This window comes from Pseudopipra pipra, chromosome 3 (genome assembly GCF_036250125.1).
Source record: "Pseudopipra pipra isolate bDixPip1 chromosome 3, bDixPip1.hap1, whole genome shotgun sequence".
Taxonomy (NCBI): domain Eukaryota; kingdom Metazoa; phylum Chordata; class Aves; order Passeriformes; family Pipridae; genus Pseudopipra; species Pseudopipra pipra.
The window spans coordinates 45,195,078-45,221,125 of NC_087551.1; the positions used below are offsets into that span (position 1 = coordinate 45,195,078).

The 26,048-nt window shown below is 43.4% G+C and overlaps 1 protein-coding gene and 1 long non-coding RNA gene across 3 annotated transcripts in view; both read left to right on the top strand.

Moving 5' to 3' along the window:
• Positions 1-366: 366 nt before the first annotated feature.
• PRR18 (proline rich 18) lies at positions 367-3,841 on the top strand. Its single transcript, XM_064648961.1, has one exon. It carries the CDS (start codon positions 2,516-2,518, stop codon positions 3,464-3,466), a length of 951 nt encoding a protein of 316 aa, XP_064505031.1. The 5' UTR covers positions 367-2,515; the 3' UTR covers positions 3,467-3,841.
• Positions 3,842-6,139: 2,298 nt separating this feature from the next.
• The window catches only part of LOC135411435 (uncharacterized), a 63,418-nt gene continuing 43,509 nt past the window's right edge, over positions 6,140-26,048 (top strand). Inside the window, exon 1 of one of the 2 annotated variants that reach the window (XR_010429148.1) lies at positions 6,140-10,072. This is a non-coding gene — a long non-coding RNA (uncharacterized LOC135411435). Of the gene's footprint in view, positions 10,073-23,645; positions 24,592-26,048 lie in introns of those variants that run through there. The other variant, XR_010429149.1, reaches the window with a different exon arrangement.

The following is a 26,048-nucleotide window of genomic DNA, read 5'->3' on the forward strand; positions in this document are numbered from 1 at the left end:
TTTGTACATTATCCATTGTATGTTTTCCTAGAGTTTTATAAACATTGTAAAGATTTGGTAAGTTATAATTAACTTCTCATTGGAAATGTTCTATACATATGCCTTGTGGAGAAAGCCTAATATGTGAAAGATCTGTTTAATGCTTGTTTGATTTTATTGAAAACCTGTATTTTAAATGATTTTTTAAACTTTCGTACTTAAATACTTTTTACTAAAAGAACTTATGGCAAATGCATAAATGAGACTTGTGAAATAAATTCATTTTAAAGGTGCCTAAAATATTTTTCTTTAGGAATCAGCTACAGAGGCTGCAAATTTCAGCATTACACTTGTATGAAAGTAGAAAAAGTGGGATATGTATATGACTATATCCAAATTTGGTTATTAGATTTGCAGAAGTGACTTTAAAGCTTCTTCGTTTTTAATATTTAGACAAACTGTTAATCCTGACGTAAACTGATGACAGATTGAAATGAAATACTTTAATACTTTGCCTGGATTCAGTAAAAGGTTCTCATTTCTAATTTTTTTCAAGTAAGAGCTATTCAGTTATTCTGGAGCAAAGTTAAATCCGTAGTGGTTGATAATATATTGCAGAGGTTCTTTTGCACAGGATAGATGTGCTTGATTCATGTGTTCAAACCCTGTTGTTTTGGAATCACTTTTTTTTCTCTTAATGCACAAATACAGAAGAAGGAATGGCTTTTAAAGACATGAGCTGGAGTGTCAGGAAGGGGAAAACCCCAGTCGTCTTAGTATTCAGGGCTCAGGCTAAAGAGAGGAACTGCAGTACAGTACGTTCCTGTAAATCTCAGTGTGTGTTGCAAAACATAGCAACATCTTATGGGGAAACTGTATACAGGGTGATTGCATTATTTTGCATCTAAACTGCCAGCCAAGGAACACCTTTTAACCGATTAAAACAACAAATTGCTGGCGAGGCATCCTTCCTGCTGATGATGGGGGCCTGGGTAGTCCTGGCCCTGCAGCCGGCTCTTGGGCTCACTGGTAACTGTGTGGTGTAGTGACAGCCGCTCCAGCTTTGCCCACCCCAGTCCCTGAGTGCTGGGGGACCCTGGAGGGAATTTTTAGTTCCTTTTAGTTTTCAGTTTGCATTGAAGATGAAATAGCACATGCATAGGTGGTGATGGATGTAATCCAGGTAATGGCCACCACTGCGCCTTCCTCTCTTGCTGCCGCTGATCACAGCTGACAACAAGGGGATCCGTTCCCACTAGTCAGTGCTTCAGGGCTGTGCCTTCAGTTGCTCCAGAGCTTGTTTTGCCCATAATCCATCAGTTCTAGTGGTACACAATTAATCACTGTAAGTTTTAATTAGAATGGTATTGGTTATTCAGATTTTTTTATTATTTATTTATGTACTATGGTAAGTAATGAAGTTAACACTGATCAGTTAACACTGAGATCACCAGGAGAGAAAGGGTTCAAGAGCTGAGGTCCAAAAGTTCTATGTAGGCCTTCATATGCACTTAAGTCTGTTACATCATGTGTTCTTGTTTTTCTCTCCTGAACATTTAAGGACAGAGCACATACACTGTGTTGTTTTGTCTATATCTTTTCCTTCTTCACATCCTGTCATTGTTTAGTGAGTATTCCAAAAGCTCACAGTTGATGAATCCTCATAGTATAATACCCTTTATGATAGCGTGGAACCACAAATATGAAGATCTCTATCCCAGTGGATTGCATACATCCTACCCATCTTTTAATAAAGTTTTGGTATGTTAGGTAAAATAGTACTTCGAAGTAAATGCTGTAGAAATCATATGCCATGGCTACTTAGGCTAAATTTTGCAGTGGTAGTGATCTTGGATTGATAGGAAACATTTGTTTACTTACTGCTGCCCCATGAAACCTCTACAAACCTCTGTTGTTGTGTAGGACTTGAAAGGTAGGAAATTGCTGCCTTGTCCATCAGAAAAAAAACCCAACCAACAAAAAAAATCCCCAAAAACAACAACAACAAAAACTCCACAACGAAACCAAACCAAAAAAAACATCACAACAGAAGTGTTGAACAGTGCACTTTGTCTCAATCACAGATGGCGTTGAGGTTAGGAAGAAGCATCTCTGGACTATGCTCTTCATGAGTAAGCGGGGCAGCTCTTATCCTGAGAGTGGCTTGTGCATTGAAATTTGGTGTAGTAGCAAGTCTGCCCTAGGTCTGAGTGGGACTGACTGCACTCTTGTACTGTCTGCCTAACCTTATTCACGGTAATTCAAGTAATCAAGGAGCTCAAAATATTATTAAAGTTTTGAAGAGGGGAAGAGGGTGTTAGTGTAATGTGGCATTAAAATACTGCCCTTTCACACTTCGACGCTTGAGGACTTTGGGAAGAATTTGGAGCCTGTTTGCTCTCGGGCGTGTGTAAGCCCCGCCGCACTCTTACCTTCGGCTCTGCTGTGGGTCGGGCGGAAGAGGACCGGGAGAAGTAGCACCCGCAGCGAGTTAGGAAGAACGGACAGTGCCGGCAGGACCCCGATCCGTGCCCGCATGCCCACCCCGCGCCGGGGAAGGGTGTTCCCGGGGCGGGCGAAGGGCGGGAAGGGGGGCGGGTTATCGAGAGGGAAAAGCCACGGCTGTCGGTGCAGATCGAGCTCGCATCCAGCGCCGACGATCGGGGCTCCTCGTCCGCCTGTGGCCATGGGGCTGCAGCCGCGGCGAGCCGCGGGGCCCTGCCCGCCCGCGGGGAGAGGCGCTGCCCTGCCCGGAGCGCGCCCCGCGGCTCCCTGGGCCCGCAGCGATGAGCCGGAGGGGGTTCCCGGCCGCACCGCCACCCTGCCGCCCCTCCTGCCGGCCCCCACGGCTTCCTCTGCTGCCCCCCGGCCGCAGCCCAAGAAGCCGCCGGCGGCCGCCTCGGCTCCCAAGAAGGCAGCACCGCGGCCCGCGGAGGAGAAGGCGCCGAGGAAGCCTCGGGGAGCGCCCCCGGAGCGGCCGGGCCCCCTCTCCAGCTCCTGGCCCTGCTCGTCCCTGCAGCGGCCGCCGCCGCGGAGGCCGCCGACCGAGCGGGGAGCGCGGCCCCAGCCCGCCCCGCCGCAGCCGCGAGGGCGCCCGGGGGCAGGCAGCCGCTCCTGCGAGAGCCTCGGCGGGGGGCCGGGGGAGGCGGCGGGGCGCTTCTCTCTCAGCCTGCCCCCGGAGGCGATCCGGGTGCTGCAGCGCCGCAGCCTGGAGCGGCAGCGGGGGCAGATCACCCCCGCGCCCGGCGGCAGAGCGGCCCTGGCCCGGCGCGGCGGCGGCGACCTGCGCGCCCTGCTGAAGGTTTCGCTGCTCAACGACCAGCACCGCTACGACGACGAGGAGTACGAGGAGGAGGAGGAGGCGGGAGCCGCAGCGGACGAGGGGCTGGTGCGGAAATGCACTGAGTGGCTGCGCGGCGTGGAGAACGCGGTCGGCCGCGACCACCCCGACCGGCTGGAGACGCTGCCGCACCTCGGCACTCTCTGAACGCCGCCGGGACCGGCTCCGGGGGAGCGGCGCGGAGGGGGCCGCCGGATCGGGAGGTGGGGCCGCCGTCTGCAGCCGTCATGCCCTTTGTGGTGCCGTCGGCGCCGGGGATTCCGCGGTGGGGCCCGTCGAGGAGCCCCCGGCCTGGAGCCGATCCCCGGGGCGGCGCCGCCGCTGAGGCGAGGGACAAAGGAGCGGCGACGGCCGGTGCCCGGGTGCTCGGAGGGAGGGCAGCTGGCTGTGGGCGTCCTGCCTCTACCCTTGGGGTTTTTTAAGACTTACGAATACTTTATAAGATGTGCGTAACGGTTTTGTATATTTGTACATAAAAGTTCATTTTTATTTATTTGAATAAATTACTCTTGTGTTGCGGTAGCCTTTGCGGCTTGGTAGCTTCGCGTCCCTAGTCTGGCGGTGTCCACCAGCGTGTGTTCGCTGTCTCGGTGTCCTAAAGGTAAGGATGGCGGGCCGACCGCCGTGGGAAGAGCCTGGTGCCGCTCACAGGTTAGCTTGTTGATTCAGTCGCCGACAACTCGGCTCCAAAGAAGACGCTGAGGCGGCGGAGGCGGGATATCGAGCAGGTGGGGGCGAGCCCGTCTTTGCTGGGGGGCAGATGGCAGCAGGGGCGGCCACCGCGCCAGCGGGGAGCATCCCTCCCGAGAAGAGACGTGGACAACGGGAGGAGGAGGGGGCAGTGCGGGCGGCCGCGGAGTGGGCAGAGACTGGTCCGGTTCCCTGCGCCCGGGGCCGCAGGTGCGCCGGGCAACGGAAGGGGAGCGGCTGGGTCTGTGCGTGTTCAGCGCGATTTCACCCGTTCCCAGACAGTAATTCAGACACATCCCGATCTTTCGAGCTGCTGCCAATTTACGAGGTGGAGGAGGAAGGAAGGAGGGAGGGAGCGCAACGTCAGCATCCTTTGTCAGCTCTCCTCGGCCTCGCATTGCCGGGGCCCACCGCAGCCTTTCCCGCTCCGGGCTGTGACCGTGCCTGGTGCTCGTCAGAGCTCTGTGTGTTGGGAAAGGTGAGGAGGGCCCGCGAGAGGTACAAAAATTACCGTTAGAAAAGGAAAGGTAAATCTTTAATAGGCTGACAGTTGTCTCGGCCACCTACTGCCGATCTCAGAACAATAGACAGACCTAAGCATTTACTGTGGTTGTATAAATGTTTTGCAAATGAATGTTTGAACATATAGGAACACATTAAATTGAATTACTCTTAGCAGAGTAAAACAAAGATTAGTGCCACAGATTGAGCATTATACATTTCACTTAGATGTCAGTTGTTTACACCAAATGACATTTGTGTTGACTGTTCCATTAAATCATGGAAGATAAACCTTTCTATATATTAATTGCACCATGTAGCAGTGTGCTACATTTTGGTTTGTTCAAGCACTTTTTTCCATTTTTTTTCACCTGACATTTCAGGAATGACATGCTTTGAGAAAATATTTATTTATTAAATGCAGTGATACTGCCATTGAAAAAGTGATGAACCAGTGTAAGACAAGTGTGAAACAGCTATGCTCGAAGGCCACAAGGGGCATGAGAATTTGCAGAGTCTGTTTCATATACATAAATGCAAAGCTTCATTTGTAGTGATAGCGATGAAATACATGCATTTTCATATCACTTTAGCTGAGTTTGCATGTAGTTCTACTGTAATTATCAATTTTCAGTAACATCTTCCAGCAAATATGCCTCAACAATTGCAAATTTCCTGCCAAATTTAATGTATACTAGATTGATGTAGTCTCACTTTTTATTGTTGTTTTTCCATCTTCTAACAATAACGAAAATGGTAGTAGTTGAGCTATAGCTGAATTTTCCTTGTATGTCTCTTTTGGAAATGCAAGTTTACAAATGAGCATCCTGGACTCCTAATGTTGTTCCTTGAAACTGCTCTATGGTTTCATATCGACTATAATCAGTATCTCCAATTGCAACAAAAAGTGATTCACTCATTATGGGCTGAAGTACGTTTAAGCTTGTGAGGCTGAAAGCTGCTTTGTTCAGAGCCTGAAATGTGGCAAAAAAATCAATAAATTTGAATGCACAGCAGCAGAAAATACAGCATGAGCTGAGTGGGTGTGAAATTGAAGACAACTGCCAACTCTGACAAAGGAGGAACCTGCTCAAAGTACACCAGAAAGAAGAATTTGAGAACTTGGGAATTACCTTTTTTTTTTTCCCTTGAAGAATTGATTAGAGCAAAGCTGTCCAGAGGTCATGCAGACAAAATCTTTTGTGTTAGGTATGTCATTGTGCATGGTAACTGGAAGTGGGACTCAGATGGGCTCATCCTGAGATGATGTTATGCAGTTCTGATTTTGGGCCAGATGTTCAGAGCCACTGGATTCTCTGAAGTCATATAACTAATGTCTGACTGTAATAGTACCTCCTTCATCAAATGGTAACATTAAAATTTATTGTTTTCTTTATTTGCTCCCTTTCTGTTCCCTTTGATAAATGATGCCCGTAGTCTTCTGAATACTTTCAGTTGAAATGCCCATAAATCTTATAAGCAATATTGGAGGAGACAGAGGAAGCTACTTCCTACATACTAACAGTAACTTCTGTTAATTTTGCACAGCTTATCTCTCAGTATTTTTTCAGTTAAAAAGAAAACTTTTGGGTTCTAATATCTAAAAACTGTAGACAAATTAAACATAATGGACATTTGAGCTCAGTGGCAGGCTTCAGAAGACCAAAATGCCTGTGGAAATTCAGACAGTGGTGAAAACCCCGAAATAAATCATTGCATTTGTCTTAGAGCAGCATTGCTACTGCTATCTAAGATCCATTATTTAATTATATGGCAATAGGCATCCTATAATGAACTAATCACTGTTCCTTTCATAGATGAAAGAGAAAGAGCCTTCTGAACTGTTGAGAACCAAAACTTCCCATCCCAGTGGTCCCCAGTCAGCCTGAGCCTTCCTCCATCTGAGACATGGGTTCAGAACAGGTTGCTATTGGCATGACTGGAAAATTCAAGTGGGGTGCTGTGAAACAGCATTTCTCCTTGTTCCTCTGTTGCACATGTGCTCAACCAAGGTGAGAGAGCTTTCCCTGGGCAGATAAGGCCACTGCTGGTTCCCCCCAGTTCTCAGCCTCTGGAGCTGCCCCAGTGTAAGTACTGACATAAGTAAGAACCCTTCTTCTGAACTGGTGAACAATTCAGGTGTGTTTAGGAATACTTCTCAGATGGCATAGATTTGATTTTACCAGAAGAACCAACAAGCAGCCTGAAAGCCACTACATGTGGTTTTTACAGTATATTAGCCATCTCCAAAGTGCTTCAGCCTAAGCCTCCCATTCCTAACCCTTTTAGCTGCTGAAGGAGAGTTAGGAGCAGCTGGTGCCATGGATGCTTAAAATAATCAATAATTGCTTCAGGGTAGATAGCTTCTTCCACCAAACACATCAGTATGATTTACAGTGGAAAAAAAACACCCAACCAACACATATTCTGGGTCTCTCTTTTTTTTTTAAGGTAGCTAATAAATAGTGTTGGACTTATTGCTGTTTCTTGGCAAGCCTGAGAGGACAGAGGAAGCCCATGTTTCTCTAACCAAACAGCCCCAACCACAAGCATCACTGAGTTTGTTCTTGGGTTCTAGCCCAAATCTCAGCTTTCCCACTCCACTGACAGTACCATCTTCCATCTCAAAGCTGAGGGGAGAGCATGGTGTCGCCCAGTGTAGTGGTTTGGTTTAGGCCTTTTCCTGACAACCAGGTCGAAACTAAGGAAGTACCCCTATCCCAATATTCTAATCTATTCTTTACGTAAGTAGAAATATAAATAGAAGGGGGAAGGAAGTCGGAAAGTTAGATCTCTTCCGGCGGAGTTGGAGAAAGCAAAGCAGCCTCCCTGCGGTTGGGTTTCTCATGTGGGATTGTGAGGCCTGTGAGTTTTTGAGAGGCTGTTGCTTCTTCCTGATTCGAGAGGAGAGATCTGGTGGTGTAGACTTTGTGTTCTTAAGGAAAGTATTAAGATTTTGTTGGTTAGTTCTTTATTGGCTGCGTATATCTGTTTTTCATTTTTTTCTGGGGTGTTGTGGTTCTCTTTCTTATATGTATATAGTTTTTTGTAATTGTATATAAGTGTAAATGTATATATATATATACTGCTTTGATTCTGTTATTTCAGTCTTTTGTTTGTTTTTTTTCCTCCTCTTCCCTTTCCTTCCCCTGTGTTCATAGAAGGGGGGCAGTGGGGGGGGAAGTCTCTTACTGTGGTCTTGGGCTCTTGGCAGGGAGCCAAGTCTAAACCACCACACTCAGTTTTTATGGTTTTTTGTGGTTTTCCTCACCAGAACACTTGTAAAGCTCGGACAAGTGGTATTCCCTGAGCTGTTGACAGACATCTCCACCTGCCCTTCCCAGGTGTGCCTAAGGGATCTGACACACAGCTGGATGAGAGTATCAGTTCATGGGCTGCTGTCCTGAGAAGACTAGTGGGGTGGTGTCTGTCTTGAACAGCAACTGTCCTTACAGCTGGGGGGCTCTTTCTTTGGTTTTGTGGGTTGTTTTTGTGAGGTACTTAAAGGCACATTCTGTTTTCTCTCTTAAGAAAAGCCTCTTTTAGGTGGTGGTTTTGTAAAGAGAAGAAGAGCTTTTGAGAAGGTTTGGCTTTGGCACTTCCTGGAAGAGAAATCACTGCTTTGCAATGACCAGGTATGGTGATGTGTGAGCTCCCAGCTGACACCACTGTAAGGAGGAGAGACCAAAGGATGCCAAGTAACTATCCTAACCAATGTTACTGCAGTTCACTTCCTGGCCTCCAAGAAAGATGAGAATGTTTCTTTTCCCTTCCCAGGGAGCAAAATCTGAAGTAACAGTCTCTTGAAATAGTGCTGGTAGTTTGTTATTCATGGCTGCTCTTGTTACTTCTGAGAATATAGGGAAAACTTGTGACCCTCACTGAATGAATGCCTGCAAGAGGGCTGCTTGGCTGATGGGCTCTGGTCTGGATCTCACCCAGCTTCAGGACCAAACAAGCAGATGAGTGTGGTATGGTTAGGAGCTGCTTTCAGACAAGGAAGCTGGTTCCCAGTGATAACATTAAGATGAGTGCATAGACAATCAAATAAGGTGTTTTAGCCCCTTTTAATTTTATTGAAAGAGTTGTTAAAGGTTATTTTGGAAGTACATTGTTTTAAATCCGTTTTTTTCCCCTTCCTTGCAGTGTACAATGAGGGCTTGAGAGTTCTAGGATGCCTTAAAGGTTTCTTAGTTGCTTTTTTTTTCTCCCCATAAAATTGAAGATATCAAAAACATGCGGTCTGTGTTTTGCAGTCAGTTGTCTTGAGTTAATGACTGTCCTGGTTTCATTTGTGATAGAGTTAATTTCTTCTCAGTACTGTGCTGTGTTTTGGATTCAGCATGAGAACAATGTTGATAACAAACTGATGTTATTTGCTGAGTCCTCTTCATCTCAAGTCAAGGCCTCTTTCTTTATATCTCATGCTGTGGGAGGTACAGTGAGGAGGTACACAAAAGAAAAACTGGGAGACAGCATAGCGGGGACAGGTGACCAGAACTCCAGAATACCACAGGGGTATTTCATACCACAGAACATTATGCCCTGTATATAAACTGGGGGAGCTACCCAGAATGGGGGCCTGTCTGGGTTCGGGGTCTGGCACAGGTCAGCGGGTGGTGAGCAATTGTATTGGGTATCACTTGTTTGTTTTGTGGTTTTTTGTTTGGTTGGTTGGTTTTTTAATAATCACTGCTATTATATTTTACTTTTTTTCAGTTATTAAACTTTTCAATCTACAAGTTTTACTTTTGATTGTCCTTTCCATTCCACGGCTGGGGATGGGGAGGTGGTGAATGAATGGCTGCAAGGTGTTTAGTTGCCAGCTGGGCTTAAACCACGACAATGACATTAGGTCATTCTTATTGTAAGGGCCCACATTTTGGGTGGAAGTGCTAGGTGTAATAAAAACTCTAAGAATTTTTTCTTCTCCTGGAATTAGTTTTACTTTTTGGTTAAATTAACTGTTCAGTGAGAGTTAGCTGATGTTCAGCTCTCAGCACTCTGACTAAAAGGAGTGTAATACTTCCATTATCTTTCCTGTCACCATCTCGCTTGGGTGTTGGTAAGAGCTGAGCTTTGAATGAAAAGAAAAAAGAGTTCCTAATTAAGCATAAAAATAAATTAGCACAGAAGCTATTACCTTCTTAGCAATTAGCACAGGAGAGAGCAAATTGTAGCAAATTCTGGTATTCTGATTTTTTTTCCCCTAAACATTCTCTTGGCTGCCTGAGTTTTACCCACCAGCACAGTCCCAACAGCCGGGCAGATACCTCACACAGTGAGGAGCTAGGAAATGATTCACAGCATTCACTTTGCCAGGGAATTTTCTGAATAACAAAATCCGAGTGGGAACAGCACTAAGCAACCAAACTCTCAAAGCCTTAAATTAAAAACTATCAGAGGCTATTTAGGACTAGGACAGAAATAGGAGGAAGTAAAAGGAAAATTCTGCAGAAAAGGCGCTTGGTGCGTGAAGCACCTGAGACAAGGAAGTTACTCTTTTACCACCATATGAAGTACTGAACAAATCTTGAGAGTGAATTTCATGCCTCTTACCAGGTGAGTTGTCCTGTACGTTCACATGCCTTCTCCATATCATTTGCAATGCCTGAAATTTCTTCTTGAGACATGTCCAAAGACTCTGCACAAACATCATTAAAAAGGACCACTATGATGCCCTGGTGTTAAGTACTAGTTAAGAAGATATTTTGTACTGCTCACTGTATTCTACCATATGGTCTGTGGAGATTGCATGTTTTTCAATTTGTAGGTAGTCACAGAGCTGCTTTTAACTTTGAGAAACATGTTGTGTGTAGACTTCATGCAGATCATTTTAAGGTAGAAAATAATATGTCTTGGCAGATGTACGTGTGAGTTAATGCACAGGATGTCATTAGAATGTGATTCCTTTAAATTACACATACATGGAAAATATTAATCTCATGGCTTCTTAATTTTTCCCAATGAGGTTACAAAAAGATTCTCTAGAAATGGGATATAGTCTGACCCAGATACTGTTAATGATCACTATGGTATCTTTAATTAAAAACTGGCAATATTTCAGGGGGAAATTACTGTGAAATAGCAAATATTGAATTCATATCAATGCTTACAATGCTTTTTGGACTGGTTTTTGGTTCCTGGCATGTTTGGGCAAGTTTACTGCGCAAGATAGAGCATTTATGTGCTTATTGCTAACCTTGTCATACTGACAGTTTACTGTTGGGAGTGTCTTCTTTTTTCTTTTTTTGGAGTTCTTATGGAATATATGTCTCTGTAGTGGTTCTCTCTGCTGTTTGAGATTAAAAAAAATGCTCCAATTTGTGGATTGTTTGGAACGTGCCGGTTATTTCAAAGGATTTAATGAAATTTCTGAAAAAGTAAGCCAGTGACCCATAGGCTTAAATCTCGTAATGAGGAATCTCTACCTCCACTGGTAAGTTATTTAAAAAATGCTGAAAGCCACAGGAACATACATTGAGAATATGCAGCTGTCAAAACTACAGACTAGGGACAGGCAAAGGAGAAAGAAAATGGGTTGTCTAGAGCAGTACTGAAGTATAAGTAGAAGCAAGGACTACAAATAGTCACGTGCCAAATGGTGCACCAGAGAGCACCTGGAGAACTGTAGTGTATCAAGTTAGAAATCCTAAAACACACCTTTCTTGAGTCTAAAGGGTTGATATCTTTTTTTTTTCTGGGGGGGGGGGGGAGGGAGGAAAAATGTCCTGTGACTTTATTTTCTTTTTCTTAGCTTCAGAATGATGAATTTAAAAAGAAATTTGGAGGTACTAAATGTGTCTTTAACCTCTGGATGAATACAGATTGCAAGCAGAGCAGAAGGAACTCATGGAACTGGTTGCAGACAGCTGTGCCACCCCTGGCTGATACCCGGCTGTGGCAGGACCTGCTTGGCTCAGCTGGCTGAGCTGCTTAGCATGCCTGCTTCCTAAACCATCAAATCCTGCGAGTTGGAAACCTTTGCTCATCTGGTTTGCTTTGACAACTAGGGAGAGCTTCCACGAGGGGCTGAGTCAGATGAGATGTTTTGCTATAAATCTTGACTATGCCTGTCTGGTCGGAATACAATTTGTGTCCCACTGACTGCTCAAAGAGTTTACTCTGCACCCTTTTTTTTTCCCTTTAGGAGAGGTGGGAGTGGGGGGGCTTAAATCATTGCTAGTTAGAAGCACATGAACAGAGAGGACGTGGTGTTAGTAGTCACACAGGAGCCTCTTGCCTCTTGGATGGGGTCACATAAAAAGTGGGATTTCATCACACCTGATGCTCACAAATGTGCCTGCATTGACTGGTTTAGTTGTTTACAGGGGAAATAGCAAGTCATGTGAGTGATCCTTGCTCACACCATTGCCTGGATACTGCTAGACAACAAAGGGGTTCAGTTTTGCTTGAGAAGCTAGCAGAGTGGGTCACTACGGCTTCTTTTTTATTTTTTTCATCATGAAAAGAAGGCAAACAGTTTACAAGAACAAATCTTAAGGTGTTTGATGTTTATATCCTATTTATAGGCCTGTAATTCATCCTCAGTTAATATAACAACAAAGTTAATAAAATAACCTTTATTTTGATTCTCTGAATGATTCACCATCCCTCTTTGTGGCTGTTTTGTTCAAAAATAAAGGAGGTGAGGGAGGAGAAAGTATATGCTGAGTACAAAGGGAGATGATAAAAGCTTCAATCTGTTTCTGGACCTCCTACGTAATATTGCCATAGTAACAAGGAGCTGAATGTGGCTGTTCATCACTGAATGCCGAGGTAAAGCAGACATTCTTCTTATTCAAAGGAATATTACTAAAATACAGATTTTTAAGGTGGCAATAAGGAATTAGGAAAAATATAAAATTATCTGCTTACTTAGCACACTCTGTAAGCTAATAATAAAGTGCCACTTTGAAAGAAGACAGGAAAATTAGGGCATTTAGCAAACATTTATAATGCTTTAAATCAGAGCATCTTATCTTCCACACAAAGCAATGCTGAGGTGTAATGTACAGTCACAGATAATGTATTTTGACATAAAAGTTACATGAGACAAGCAGCTCTTTTCTTCTGCCTAATACGTTTCTGGCATGGCAGTTGGCTGTGGCTACTGCCAAATATTTGTACTGTAGCATTGACTGGTTATCCTCTAATCCAGATTAAATTATAAGTGGGTAAGGTATTTTGTGTATTTAGAACTGCATGATGTCTCCTACATCCTGGTGCTATATTTTAACCATTAAACCACCTCCCAAGGGGATTAAATTCTGTTCCAGGTGTGTGCATCAGGTAAATATGTAAATCTTTGGCATTTCAGAGGAAAAAGGAATAGCTCAATTGTTCACAGGAAAAAATTGGGAAGGATAAAAAAAGTACACCCATTTCAATGCATATTAGTAGTGTAACTACTGTTACTACTGTAACTTCTGTGTCCTTTACAGTAAGAATTAGATACTTGTTGCATTTCTGTGTCCAAAAGCAGCTTTTTCCCCCTTTTTTAACTTTTCTGCATTTGATAAAATGATGGATTAAAAATGAAATTTGTTACTCTGCATACACTCTCAAAAGCCTTATTAAATTGCAAGTTGCTGGTTCTGTTTTTCTTTTCTGAAGGCTTTTTCAGTCTGAAGCATGTTTAAAATGATGGCTTGAAGCATGGAGCAGAACTTTACTGTCAGCCACGGCTGCCTTCTGAGATCAGGAGGCAGGAAGTGGCTGCAGGAACAGCTTTTTGTACACTAGTGTTCTCTGCCAGCCTCTCATGCCTGTGGTTGGGGTTACAACAAGAACATGAGCTGGAGGCAACAGGTTTGGGGAAAGTGACCTGTACTCAGATGCCTGGGAAAACGATATAGATTCGGGTCAGGGATGGGATGGAAAGACTCAGCCAGGAGGAGCAATAGCTGGAGACTGCTACTGTTGGAGCTTGCAGAAGTGAAGACAACCGAGAGTGCTGGAAAACCTCTGTGAAATGCCAGAGTAAATGGATGTCCCAGCTCCTCCCCTGATTGACTGAGGTAGCAGGTGACAAACTGGCTCCACAGGCAGAGCCACTTTCTTCACTCAGCTCTGTGCTGGCAGCCAGGCAATCCTACACATGTTGGCAGCTGCTGGATCAGGCAAGGTGGTACATTAGGTGCCATTTCTTTGAGAAGGCAGGAGGTAGGGTGGCCTTAACTTTCTCCTCTTTGAAAAGAGCACCCCGAGGCAGTCACACACACATGCATACCACGGTTGTGGGGTCAAGCACACTGAAGTTAAGTATGAAGTAGTTCAACCATCCCCCTTTATTTATGTGCTCATGTAGCCTTTTTATAAGTGATCTCAACATCACTTACTGCTTAGAATTTGGTCTTCCTTGTGCAGCCTAGTTGTGTATCTAGGAGTTTTTTATGCCTTACAGTGATGGGTTTTACAACAGCTCCCTGCACTGGCCAGTGGAAAATGCCAGAACCTGCCTAATTAAGCAGCCTCTTGGACTGCACGTTGACATATTCTGTTTGATATTGACTGTGTTGCCTGGTAAAAGGCTGGCAAACCCAAACTTTCAAGTTCTGAGCATACTAATGGGGGCCTTCTTGTATTTCATCTGCCAGGTAGTCTGTGTGGAAGGGAACAAATAAAGATCGTGTAACTCGGTCTCTTTCCACAGTGTGAACAGTTGCCTGAATGGTATTTTTATTGCTTGTCTATGAATAGTAAATACTTTTTTTTTTTCTGTGAAACTATGTCATATCTGACTTGTGGAGCTCCAGTTTCAAAAACAGCTCTTAGGATTTCAAGGGTAGCTTTGTGTGCATGGGAAACTGTGTTCGTGAGGAGGCAGGAAACAAGGATTTGGAAGAGGAAAAACTTATTAGTGGGTTACTGTTTCTTTCAGATTACCATAATTAAAAGAAAAATTGATAGTTTTAGGAACCAATGAAGTGGAGGATTCCTCTCTGCCTGATTCATGTCCTGGTCTTAGGGAAGAGTTATTGCTTCATGTGTGTCTCTTTGCCTTGTCTATTAGTCTCAGAAGAGAAGTTAAATATTCTTCCTCAATGTAGTCAATAGCCTGGTTGTTATGTTGCTCTCCTGGAAGGTGAGGGAATGTGGGTGTGAACTGCTTCATGCAGAGAAGTGAGTGTGGTGACCACTACTAGCCTGTTACTCAAAGTGTGCCATTTTGTAGGACAGTTTTTACCATCAGAGAGATGACAGTGAAATGTTTCTGCTTGTGAGGGAGCCCAGCTTCTATAGATGTCTAAATTGATAGCTAATTCACTGCAATCTGAGTGCAACATCTGAGTGTAGATTTGAGAAACATTTTTCTTGTGTACTTCTTTAGGGGTTTTTCTTTCACACCTCTACAGCCAGGGTATGAAAAAAATAGAAAAATAAGATTGATGTGAAGAAGAGTAGACAGGAGCTTAGGGACATGGCACAACAATGAAATACCTCAGTCTGTGGCATGGTTCCATTTTTCTCTCATAAATCTTGTACTGTGCACACGGTTCTCAGCAGCATCATCTTGCCTCTAGAGAATGCAAGCACCTGCACCATCTGTCAGCTTCGACCTCAGAGGCAGGGCATCCCTGGCTGGTAACTCAGTGCGACTGTTCACTGATTTAAAACCATAGAATAATCAGTGCTTTTCCCCCTTGCTGCTTTTGACAGAACTGTAAAGGTTTGCTTCTCTTTGCTGTTCAGGATCCTTCAAATGTTGGCTTTAAAAATGAGAGGAGAACAGGCATGGATGGAATTACTGCCACTGATTTTAAGTTTCTTCCTTTAGCCCTCTCACAAGACACTGTCTGTGCCATAAGGTATTATTGTTATGTTTCTTTGCTCTGGGCACTGTTGCTGCCTCATACTTGGAGAGTGAGGGCTGCGAGGTGGGTGCCAAGGCTGCCTTCCACTCTTCTCAACACAGCAGGTGCCACAGGCCTTTCTGCAGGGTGGGAACCACCAGGATTATGCATGTTTGCTCGTGTCCTTGGTAACAATGTATTACTTACAATGAAAGTGAGATTCTTCCCACTTCAAGCAATTTGCCTCTTGAGCAGTCCTTTGGTGTTTAACCAGTGAGATGGATTTTGCAAATAAGCTGGAGAAGGAAGTAGTGGTGCTTTATGCTTATGTTTTTTGTGTTTTGTTGTTGTTGTTTTCTTTTAACAAAACAAAGCTTCTTTTTAAATGTCAGTCATTTTTATTGTACTGTCATTTTTCTTGCTGTCACATCTGCCTCACTTTGCTGCTTATTGGATATGTATTAGCAATTCACTGACTTTCAAAATCAATCACTGGCATTCTTGAGATTTCACAGCAATGAATTGTACTAGTGAGAGAGAGAAGCAATGTTGTGCAGGAATAATGTCAGTAATGCCAGATATTTCTGCAAGTTGGTAACTGTTTTCTTTGCAGGTGTCAGTCTTCTGCGAACAAGAAAGTTGTGGTCAGACTTTATCTCAAATAGCACTTGTGAGGGGCAAGTGAATGTGCATGTTAACTGTTTCGTGTTGTCTTTGACTTCTGGTGTGGGAGTTTGAACCACCTCAGAAGCGTTCCCACAAAAGCTGTGGCCTGTATGATTTGGGATGAGAGGATGCTTTCTGAAATGGCTGTTTCTTGGAATGACACTTAGAAATTTGGTGAGCCCAGAAAAGTATAAGGCTTTAGCCAGAGTTGGATGCTGAGCCATTGATAATTTAGAATAAACCAAGAAAAAACATCTTGCAGATAGAATACACTAATGTGGGATTTTTCTGTATCTGGTACATGAATACTTTAGTTTCTCAAGCCAGATATGAGGTCACAGGTCAGTGCAGGACAAAGAGCTGACCTGTTTTACAGTCTTGCCGCTAAACAACCCATTCCAACCCAGATCTCAAATATGAGAGCACGTGCTTATCCTCAACCTGCATGTTGTACTTGCCTGGAATACTTGCTTAGAGAAGGTCTGACAAATAGCTTGTTCAATCAGGTAGTCCATCTCTTCCAGATTAGTTTTAGTGAGATGTTTTTAAAAAACTCCTTTTTTGGTCTGTGCTCTTAAGAAATGCTTTGATTCTTTTATATCCCAATGCAATTCTGCGTGGTTTTAGATGTGCAACAGACAGTCAACCAATTAACATAGTTAACTTCTTTGTATCAAAACTTTCAGCGAGTCTTGCATATCTGTGAGTCATCAGAGCTGTTGTACTGCCACAGGCCATCCGTTCAGACCTCCAAGTGTTGCCCATGTCCTGCAGGTTATGAGTCACACCTGCCTACCTAGTATGGATGTCCCTGATACACTAATTGCATCACACATGGCACAAGAAGCCTTGCATTTCATCAGGATTTATAGGTTGTTTAGGATGACATTTTTGTGGTTTGCTGGTGCAGCCTGTAGAATTTTGACTGTCCAGTTCTGTTCTGTACAGCAGAAGAGTGTGTCTGCTGAGTGTTAACTTGTCAGTATGTGCACAACTTCCACTCCAGTTTACTGAAGATGACTGAGAACCAGAAGAAGGTTCTTGGCATTTAAATATGTGTAGTGTGGATGTGGTGGGGGGAAACAGTTTTCCCCCTGCAGTTATAAAATGGTAAAACCCCAGGGGGTGGTGACTCTTGAAGTTTTGAGGTTTTACCCAATGAGCGCTTCTGCAAAATATAAACATATCACAAGCAGAACTGAAGAGAAAGTAGTTGTAGTTTTGTTGTAAAAGAAGTGGCCATGTTGTGAAAGCCACGAGGAAGGGGCTTGGAGCCCCTTGGGGCCTCTGGACCCCCCCCAGCCCCCGGCAGGGGGGCTACAGAGACTTGGAAAAGTGTTAAACTGGGCCAGGCATCTGTAGCTAAGAGCTGGGGGAAGTTTCTCTACTGTAAGAAGCAGCAGGAGCAGTGGCAGAACTGCACTGACCGAAGAAGCGGTAGCAGAGAGCCAGAAGAGATAAGAAGCAGCAGAGGCATTACAGCCAAGCAGGAGAGACACAGAGCTGTCCGAGAAAAGAGAGCCAGCAGCAGAGAGAGCAGAACTAAGCTCAGACAGAGACAGAGTTGGGGTAAGTAAACTGAACCAAAAGACCCCAAATTCCTTGGAGACCTCTCACTTCCTAGAAGGGAGGGGTGAAGTGCAACATGCACTACAGAGAGGAGCTGAAAAGCTCTGAGAAGGATGTGGAGGGGGTGACCTTGGCCCCCCACCCCCACTGCTTGAGACAGAGCACAGAGCTCTACAAAGGGGAACTTGAATCCCCTGAAGATAAGGACTGTCATGAAGACCCTTGCGCTTCGTGGTATGACGTGGTGATAGTGCCCTTGTACTGGGAAACGCAGCCCACGGAAAAGAAGACCCTTGCTTGAAGATGAGTGGCCAAGAGGGCTTGGATACCCTCTCGTGAGTACTGGAAGAGATCCAGCCACAGCTGCTGCATGCATGAGAAGAAGAAAGCCTGCTGCCTTAGAGACTACTGCTTTGAAAGTAGAAAAGATCATTTCCTTCTTCCCTCCTGGATTTTTATTTGGAGGGGAGAAGAGATTTGATCCATTGTAAATACTTTTATGTCATGGTAGAGATAATTAAGATTGTATATAATGTATTGTAATATTTATTTGTACAGTCATTGTAATATATATTCCCTTTCCCCCATTTTGAGTCTCGTATGGTGTCTGGAAAACTCATCTCACACTGGGTTGAGATGTGGGAGGGGGACTTGGACTAGGGAATTGGATTTTTGGGGTTCTCAAACCATGACGGTGGAGAAGTGTGTTATTACAGCCAGCTATATTCTAGCTTCATTCTGGTTATTGGCTGCAGTTAGCCCCAAGTTTCATACCAGGGGGCAGCAGCCCAGGAACATGTATTGAGTCAGTTACTCAAAGCCTTAGAAATACAGTACTCACGCTAGTTCCTTATATATTGAAGTAGAGTGTTAGCCTCTGTTATTGCTTCTTAGTAGCAAAATGAAAAGTACTTATGAATTAAATGATCAATTACATGCTCAAATAGATGCTTGAATTGCACGTGTTTTAGCAGGGTCTGAATTATATATTGGCAAAGACAAACCAGAAGGTGGCCATTGCCACCTCTCTCTTTTTTTTTTTTTTTTTGGCACTGATTTGTCTTTGTACAGAATAACCACAAAAGGGGAGTATCAAACATGGCAAAGAGAAGAGGATAAATGGCAAATGAGCATTTGGTGAGGATGATGAGGAAGATATGATGAATCAAGCCCTGATTGATCATGTCGTGCCATTACGGCAGGTTACATGGTAACCAACAGTACTGAATTTCAGGATTTCTGATCAAGTAGTAAGGAAATGGTTCTCTTGCCCAAGGGCTAGAACTCCCTGCTTAGTACCCGGCTGCCAAGAGAGTTTCTGTGTTGGTTAGTTTAGCTAGTAAGAGAATAGATTCTGGCATCAGTTGTGCTTACTCTACTGGTATGTCCAATTAATTTGTTTACTTTTAGTCTTTGTTTATGTCTGTGCAGGCAAGAGAAAAATTTGACTATATAGCCTAAAATGCTGAAAGCATATAGACTAAGGGAAATGAGATTTTTAGGTGTGGTATTTTGCTGTTCCTTTGCTTCAGTGCTTATTGTTTTCAACTGCTAGCAGGTGAGAGTCTACAGATGAAGGCTGGTAAGGAGTTCTTTGGTGTATTTCAGTATAGGAATATATATCACCTGTGTGTCACATTAGAGTTGACCTTGATTAACCTAGACATTAGAGGGATGGTATTCAACAGTATTTACTTGCATAATAGCATATGCAAATATGTGCTATGTCAGAGGACACTTTTTAAAAAAGCTTTTGTAGTGGGTGTTGTGGCATACTCTCAATATTTTCTTATGGTTAGTGCTCAGCTTTGGTGTTTACTTCATCAGGGTGCAGTTTGACACATATAGGTCTCAGCTCATGCCTTGCTAATAACTACAAGAAATGTGCTTTTCCTTCAAGTACCATCATGTCATTTGCAGGACAATGGCATGCAGTAATATGACAGCTATAATTCTGTAGTGCCAGAGACAGTAATTGTATGCAGTTGAAAAGACACCATGTATTCAAACTTCTTAGCAGCGCCTCTTGAGATAGACAAGGGGTAATGGTTTGAAAATGAAGGGCAGTCAATTTAGATTAGATATAAGGAAGAAGTTTTTGAGAAGGAGCATGGTGAAACACTGAAACAGGTTGCCCAGAGAGGTGGTGGATGCCTCCCCTGGAAACATTCAAGGTCAGGCTGGAGAGGACTCTGAGCAACCTGAGCTAATTGAAGATGTCCCTCCTCACTGCAATGGGATTGGATGAAATGTCCCACCCCAAACAATTCTATGATTCTACAATTCTGTTGGAAGCTTGAATGTACTTTTCTTTCAGAAAGCTGATTCCTATGGTTTTTCTTTTCCTCCTTTTACTATTTCTCTGATCCCACTTCTCTGTTTGGCATATTATGCAGCTGAAGTCACTTCTCTGTACATTAAGGCAGCTAATGGTCCAAACTCCCAGAGACTCGGGCAGCATATAGGAACAAGCCGTAGGCATCACTCAAATCCCCTTGTAGAGAGTGCGGGTCCCAGGCAGGCGGATGCCGGGGCTCAGGGGAGGCGGGCGGGTGCTGAAGGACACTCAGGTCAATGTTGCCATCTACTGGGGCCCTGCAGGAGTTGCCAGTTGTGTACAGCTGGAAAACCCTGCTGCCCTCTGGTATTTGTAGTCCAGAGTTGGAAAGTGTGCAAATAATCGCACATGCCAGCAGCTAAAAATTAAAGCCTCCCGCCCAGGTTCTTTCAAGGTGAGTTTAGAGCGAAGAGGCTTCCAGACACTGAGAAAGGAAAAGTGTTCTTGGACTAAATCTGCTGGTTCCTTCCCCTTTCCCCGGGAAAAAAAGCCACCACCAGTATGGACATTTCCTTCAAGCAGTTACTACTGGCCTGTGCTTTAAGATACTTGTATAGTATTCTGTACAAGGTGGTTTTGCTCACATTCGTTGCTCTGTGCACTGAACGTCTCAATTTCCAAATTAGTCAACTGGTACTTGCATCTAATAAAAGTGTTAGTATTTTTGTGCTCCTAAAGAGGTCTGTAGCACTATGAGGAGAGGAAGTTATGCCTCATCTTCTTTGTTGCATTAATTAGTTTCTTTTAACTATGTAATGCAGGTAGATTTGTTAGGTATATATCAGAGCAGTCTGTCTCTTCAGTTTTAAGGACACAATATAACAAGTATGTGAAATGACATTTCAAAGGGCTTATTATTTAAACAGTTTTAACTTGCTAAACAACTTGAGCCCCTTCAGCTTTTCCTTCTATTTTCCTTCTATCCAGGATATATATAAGTATGTTGATTAAAAGATGAAAAATACATATATTTAACAAAAAAAAAAGCTGTCATGGGTAAATTAGTGATACACCTACCGCCCTGCCTTCCTCCCCCTGTGCCAGCTTAAAATGTACTAGAATCTCTACAGCCAGATAACTGCTATTTATGACTGCTACCAAGACTTGCTAAATAGGGAAGTTCAAAGGCAGAGAATTCAGATCTCAATGTCTGATTTTTACCATCAAACAAAATTTTGAACAGCAAAAGAAGGAAAAAAGTGTGAAGTTTAAGTGGCAGGAGGATGTTGGGCAGAAGGGGTAGTCAATATTTATGTATTAAATTCTTTGAATTACGAGAAGAAATTTGTTTTCAGAAAGACTTTATTTATATTTTCCCCTGAATCTTTTCTTGGTGCAGGAAAGGATTTTCTATTTCCAGTTCAGCTAAAATGGGCCAAAAATTGGCACTGAGGACCGGAATGATTAAGGTGCAGCTTTGGCATAGATGCATATATCTTTGAGCAATTCATGCATTATAACAATAACAACTCAGCAGGTTTAAAAGCAGTAAATAATGACTATACATGAAACACAATCAAAGCAAAATATATCAGGCAAAAGGAAGGCAGTTTACAGCAGTAACTACAAGAGTAATTATTTTTTCCAGTGATAGGTGCAAAGATATGAGATATTAAAACCACTTTTCTAGTTACGCAGTCACTGAAAAAATAACCTAGTAAGAAGCGTGATGTTCTGTTTTCTTGCTTTACTTTGATATATGAAGAAATTCTGAAATAAATAATATAAACAAAATACGATCTTTTAGTAACACACTGAATTAAACTGCTGTAACTAGAAACTGCAGACAACCCAGCAATCTCTAAACAGTTTTTATGGCTTGCAATTCACCAAATGCCAATTGTGGAAATCTCCTTCCTGTCTGTCACTCAGGTTGCTAACAGTGACATTCTTTTACAGACTCTTACTCTTTGCGGTTGATATTCTTTCTTTTCCTCAGAAGAGGAGAAAGGCTTTCCAAAATTTTTGTGGGTGAAACATGCCATATTTTCGGGAAGCACTGGGGAACAATCCTGCCTGGAGTGAAATTGCACATTTATTTGGGTGATATGCCAGTCCGCAAAATCCCTGTGGACATCAGTGTCTAAATGTTACAGGTTGTAGGTTTGATCTGTCAGCTTGGCTGCACAACAGCTTTATTACTTGATAGGGGTTCTCCCCCCCACCTTCCCCCCTCCGCCCTCCCCCCTCCCCCCCCATATGCATTAAGGTTTTTGCTCCTGATGGTATTATTTTGTCTAGCTATGAGTTTCCACGTGCTGTCTTGGACTGTTATTGCCCAGCTTGTGATTCTGTTTTTACAAAATCTTGTTAAGCTGGCTTGCTAACAGAAATACAGTCAGAGCAGTAAGCTGAATTTTGTTCATTTACAACTAGCCTGCAGGCAGAAACAGTTCTTGTCCTCTCTCTCATGTGCTGTGGCTTCTGTCAGTTCAAGGATTTTGTGCTGAGATGCCCTGTTGCCCCTTAGTTAAGTTTTCCCTGGGGTATCCTCATTTCTTTACACTACTTATTCCTCCAACAGGGTCAGTGAAGACATGAACATGTTGGCCTCTGAAATAGATGCCACAAATCAGTCTAGCACTTCTTTCTAATTTTAATGGAGATGAGCTACTAGTTGTAATTTCTTGAATCCCTCAGTTAAGACTCAGAGACCGTAAACCTTAAAGCAACAAACATCCCCAAATCCTACACTTTGAAGTGAGTAGGAGCTCCTGGATTATCAGCACTTTTCAGAAACAGGCTGCTTAACTAGGTGTCTGAAGCCATTACAGTCTTTTTTCTTTCTGAAAACTTTGGTCTCAATGTTTGAGAAAATATATAACAAAAAGTTTACACAGTGTTAGCAGTGCCTCTCTGAACAGTCTCATACAAATCCAATGGATACTGTAGCATCCAAACTCAGCGCTCCTGTGCCAAGCCGAGCATTTGGCTTGAAGATTTATTACAGTTATTATTGTAAGATTTTGTTTGGTGGGATGTATTTTGGGGTTTTGTTTGCTTTCAATTTCTTATTAATAAAAATTCTGAAAAACAAATCAAGAAAATCTAACCCAAATGTCAGACTTGTTGTGGGGTTTTGTTTTGTTTTTCTTTTTCTTTTGTTTGTTTGAGTTTTTTTAAGTTTCTTCTATCAACACTTTTCATTCCCTATCTTACATTGTTTGCTTTCAAAACTTACTTGGATATGGGATGGAATGGGATATCCTAAACGATTGCTGCAACATTTGCTAAAATGTTTCTTTGCAGAGTATAGCACAACTAAATGTATGCGATGTATTATGTTCTTATTCTTGCTTCCTCATTTCTGTCTTTAACTGAAAATTCAGTTTAACTCCATAGTCTCCATGGATGAATAACGAGTTAATCAAGCTGTGTGCTGTTACTTGAATTGGAGACTTTTTTTAAAGAACTAGTACAGTTTTCCCAGTATATAAACTATACAAGGAATATACTGAAACATAGATTAAAAAAACAGACCAGTTTCTGATAAATTCTTTATTTAGCCAATTAGGAAGGGAGGAGAAGAAACATGAAGGTGGTACCATGATTTATCATCTATTATGGAAGATATCATGGCACAAGTGTTTACCTCAGACTAAACTCTTCAGCCTGTGTTGGCTGACTCTTGAGGGCTGACGCATCCTGCCAGCAGCCTTCAGCAGCCTGGCTTGTTGGACTAACAGTCTGCATGGCGTGGGACTCGTGTTTTAACGGCACAGCTACACTTCTGCCACAGCACTTTGTAATCTCATTGTGGGCAGGTGCTCATAATTTGTACTGGGGGTTATTCTGTCTGAATAATCTTGTACTAAGCCTTTGGGGGGCTCACAGATGCCCAAGCACTGCGAAGAAGTAGGTAAGAGCTGAACTAACCGAACGGAGGAGGCAAGGGGAAGTGTGCTGGGAAGTGTGGTGCTTCACTTTGCTTGTAACTCTGCAGCATTATTTGTGTGTTGGGTCTTTGACAGGCTGCAGCAGCACGGTCAGCAATCTGATTTCCCCCATTGCAACCACATGATCTGGACCTTTACTAGGTGGTGACGCTTTTTGTGTTTTGTGGTGGTGAGTCCCTCAGGGTGGCAGCTCTCCTGTCCAGAGGTCCCAGCATGATGATACTTGTGTCCTAGTAATTGCAGCCAGAGAGAGCAATGAGAATATGTGAGAGAACCCGTGCTGCAGACATCATGGTCATTGAAGAAGGAGGGGAAGGTGGTGCTCCAGATGCTGGAGCTGAGATTCCCCTGCAGCTTGAGATGCAGGGTACTCCCCTGCACCCCACAGAGATCTATGGTGGAGCAGAGATCTGCAGCCTGTGGATGACCCCATGTAACAGCAGGTGGATGCCTGAAGGAGGCTGAAGGCTTGTGAGAAGCCCATGCTGGAGTAGGATCCTGGCAGGATCCTATCCATGGGAAAAGAGCAGGTTTGCTGGCAGGACTTGTGACCCTGTGGGGGACCCATGCTGGAGAAGCCTGTTCCTGAAGGACTGCACCCATGGAAGGGACCCACACTGGAGCATGATCATGAAGAACTGCACTTCATGAGAAGGACTCACCTTGGAGTAGTTCATGGAGGACTGTCACCTGTGGAAGGGATCCATGCTGGAGCAGGGGAAGAGTGCAAGGAGTCCTCCTCCTGAGAAAAAAGGAGTGCTAAAAAAGTTGAACTGATTTCCCCAAATCAAGTCTGGTTTTCCATGACAGTAACAGGTGAGTGATTTTTCCCTGTCCTTATCTTGACCCATGAGACTTCATTGTATTTTCTCTCCCCTGACCTGAGGAGGGGAGTGATAGAGTGGCTTTGGTGGGCACTTAGCATCCAGCCAGGGTCAAACCAAGTGAACCAAAACAGATGTATGATACTTCAGATATGCTCTCTCATCTTTCTTATGCTTTGGCTTTCCCTCCCAGTTCACAGTATGTCTGTTGTTGCTCATATCTTCAAAGAAGCCTAGTCCTGACAGAGGGGGAATTAAAAAATCAAAGGAATGACAGTCTGACAGTCAATATAGGGCAAGAGAGACAAAGTTCATCACCTATCACTGGCAAACCTTGCAGTGATCAGCAAAGCGTGGTTAATATCTACGGGATACTATAAGACAATTGAATAGATTTAGGATTTGCTTTTTGTTTGAGTGTTAGATTGAAGCCCCTTTGAAAAGCAAAATTGAATAAAAAAACAAAGAAAGAAGGAGGTCTCCAAACAGAGGGTGCTTGAATTTGTAAATAATGAAGAACATTTACACTTCTTTTCTCCAGGATTTAAAATCTAGACATTGCATAAATTATCTTTTTATACCCTGATGACATCTGTCTTCTGAAATATGGACAGAAAAAACCCCACCCAGATCAAATAAGCGAAATTGTTGTAACTTGTGGGGTTTTGTCTATTTTTGTCTTTCTCTCTGTCTGTCTTTCCTTGAGACTGAGGATGCTTTTAGGCAGAGGGTCATAAAGACTGTACTTGTTTCAAAAGGTAGTCCTTGAACGAGGAAGAAAAGATGGCTTTGGAGCATTATCTGAATGCTTCCCAAAGTGATGGAGGACAGATGCCCAGGTTCTGCAGGCATGCGTGCTCTTCAAATCTCACAGCTTACAGTACAGAATGCAACCAGTAGTGTATTTATATGTATTTTGTACGTTGCACCACCATTTTGTATGTGTATGTATCTATATCTATATGCAGCATGCGTAACAACACAATAGATTGAGCTCTAGTTTATGGCTTGCCCATTTTGTGAAGACTTAAAGATTCCTCTCTCGACACTGGCTTTTTAGGTCACATAGCCAGAAAAAAGAAGTAGGTTTGCAAGAGATAATAGTAATTACTTGTCTTATTGCTATTCTTTCAGTATAACTGTAACCAGACACACAAGCATCAGGGCACAGGCTTCAATATACTATGTCCGTCCTCTAGAGTTGTCTTCCTCCCTCTGTAAGCGAATCTGATGGCTGGAGCTCTGGACCTTCCTACTTGGCCTTCTCAAGGCTAGGCTTCCAGCAAGAGGAGGGTGAGAGACTCCTCTCCAGCACAGAGATCATGTGAGCAGATGAGATTTACAAAAGAACATCTTAGTGTATAAACTGTTTTGCTGTGGTGGCTGCAGTAATGTAAGTGAGGAACAGCCCCTTTGGAGCAGTGTGGGGTGCCTCATTTCAGAATGTGC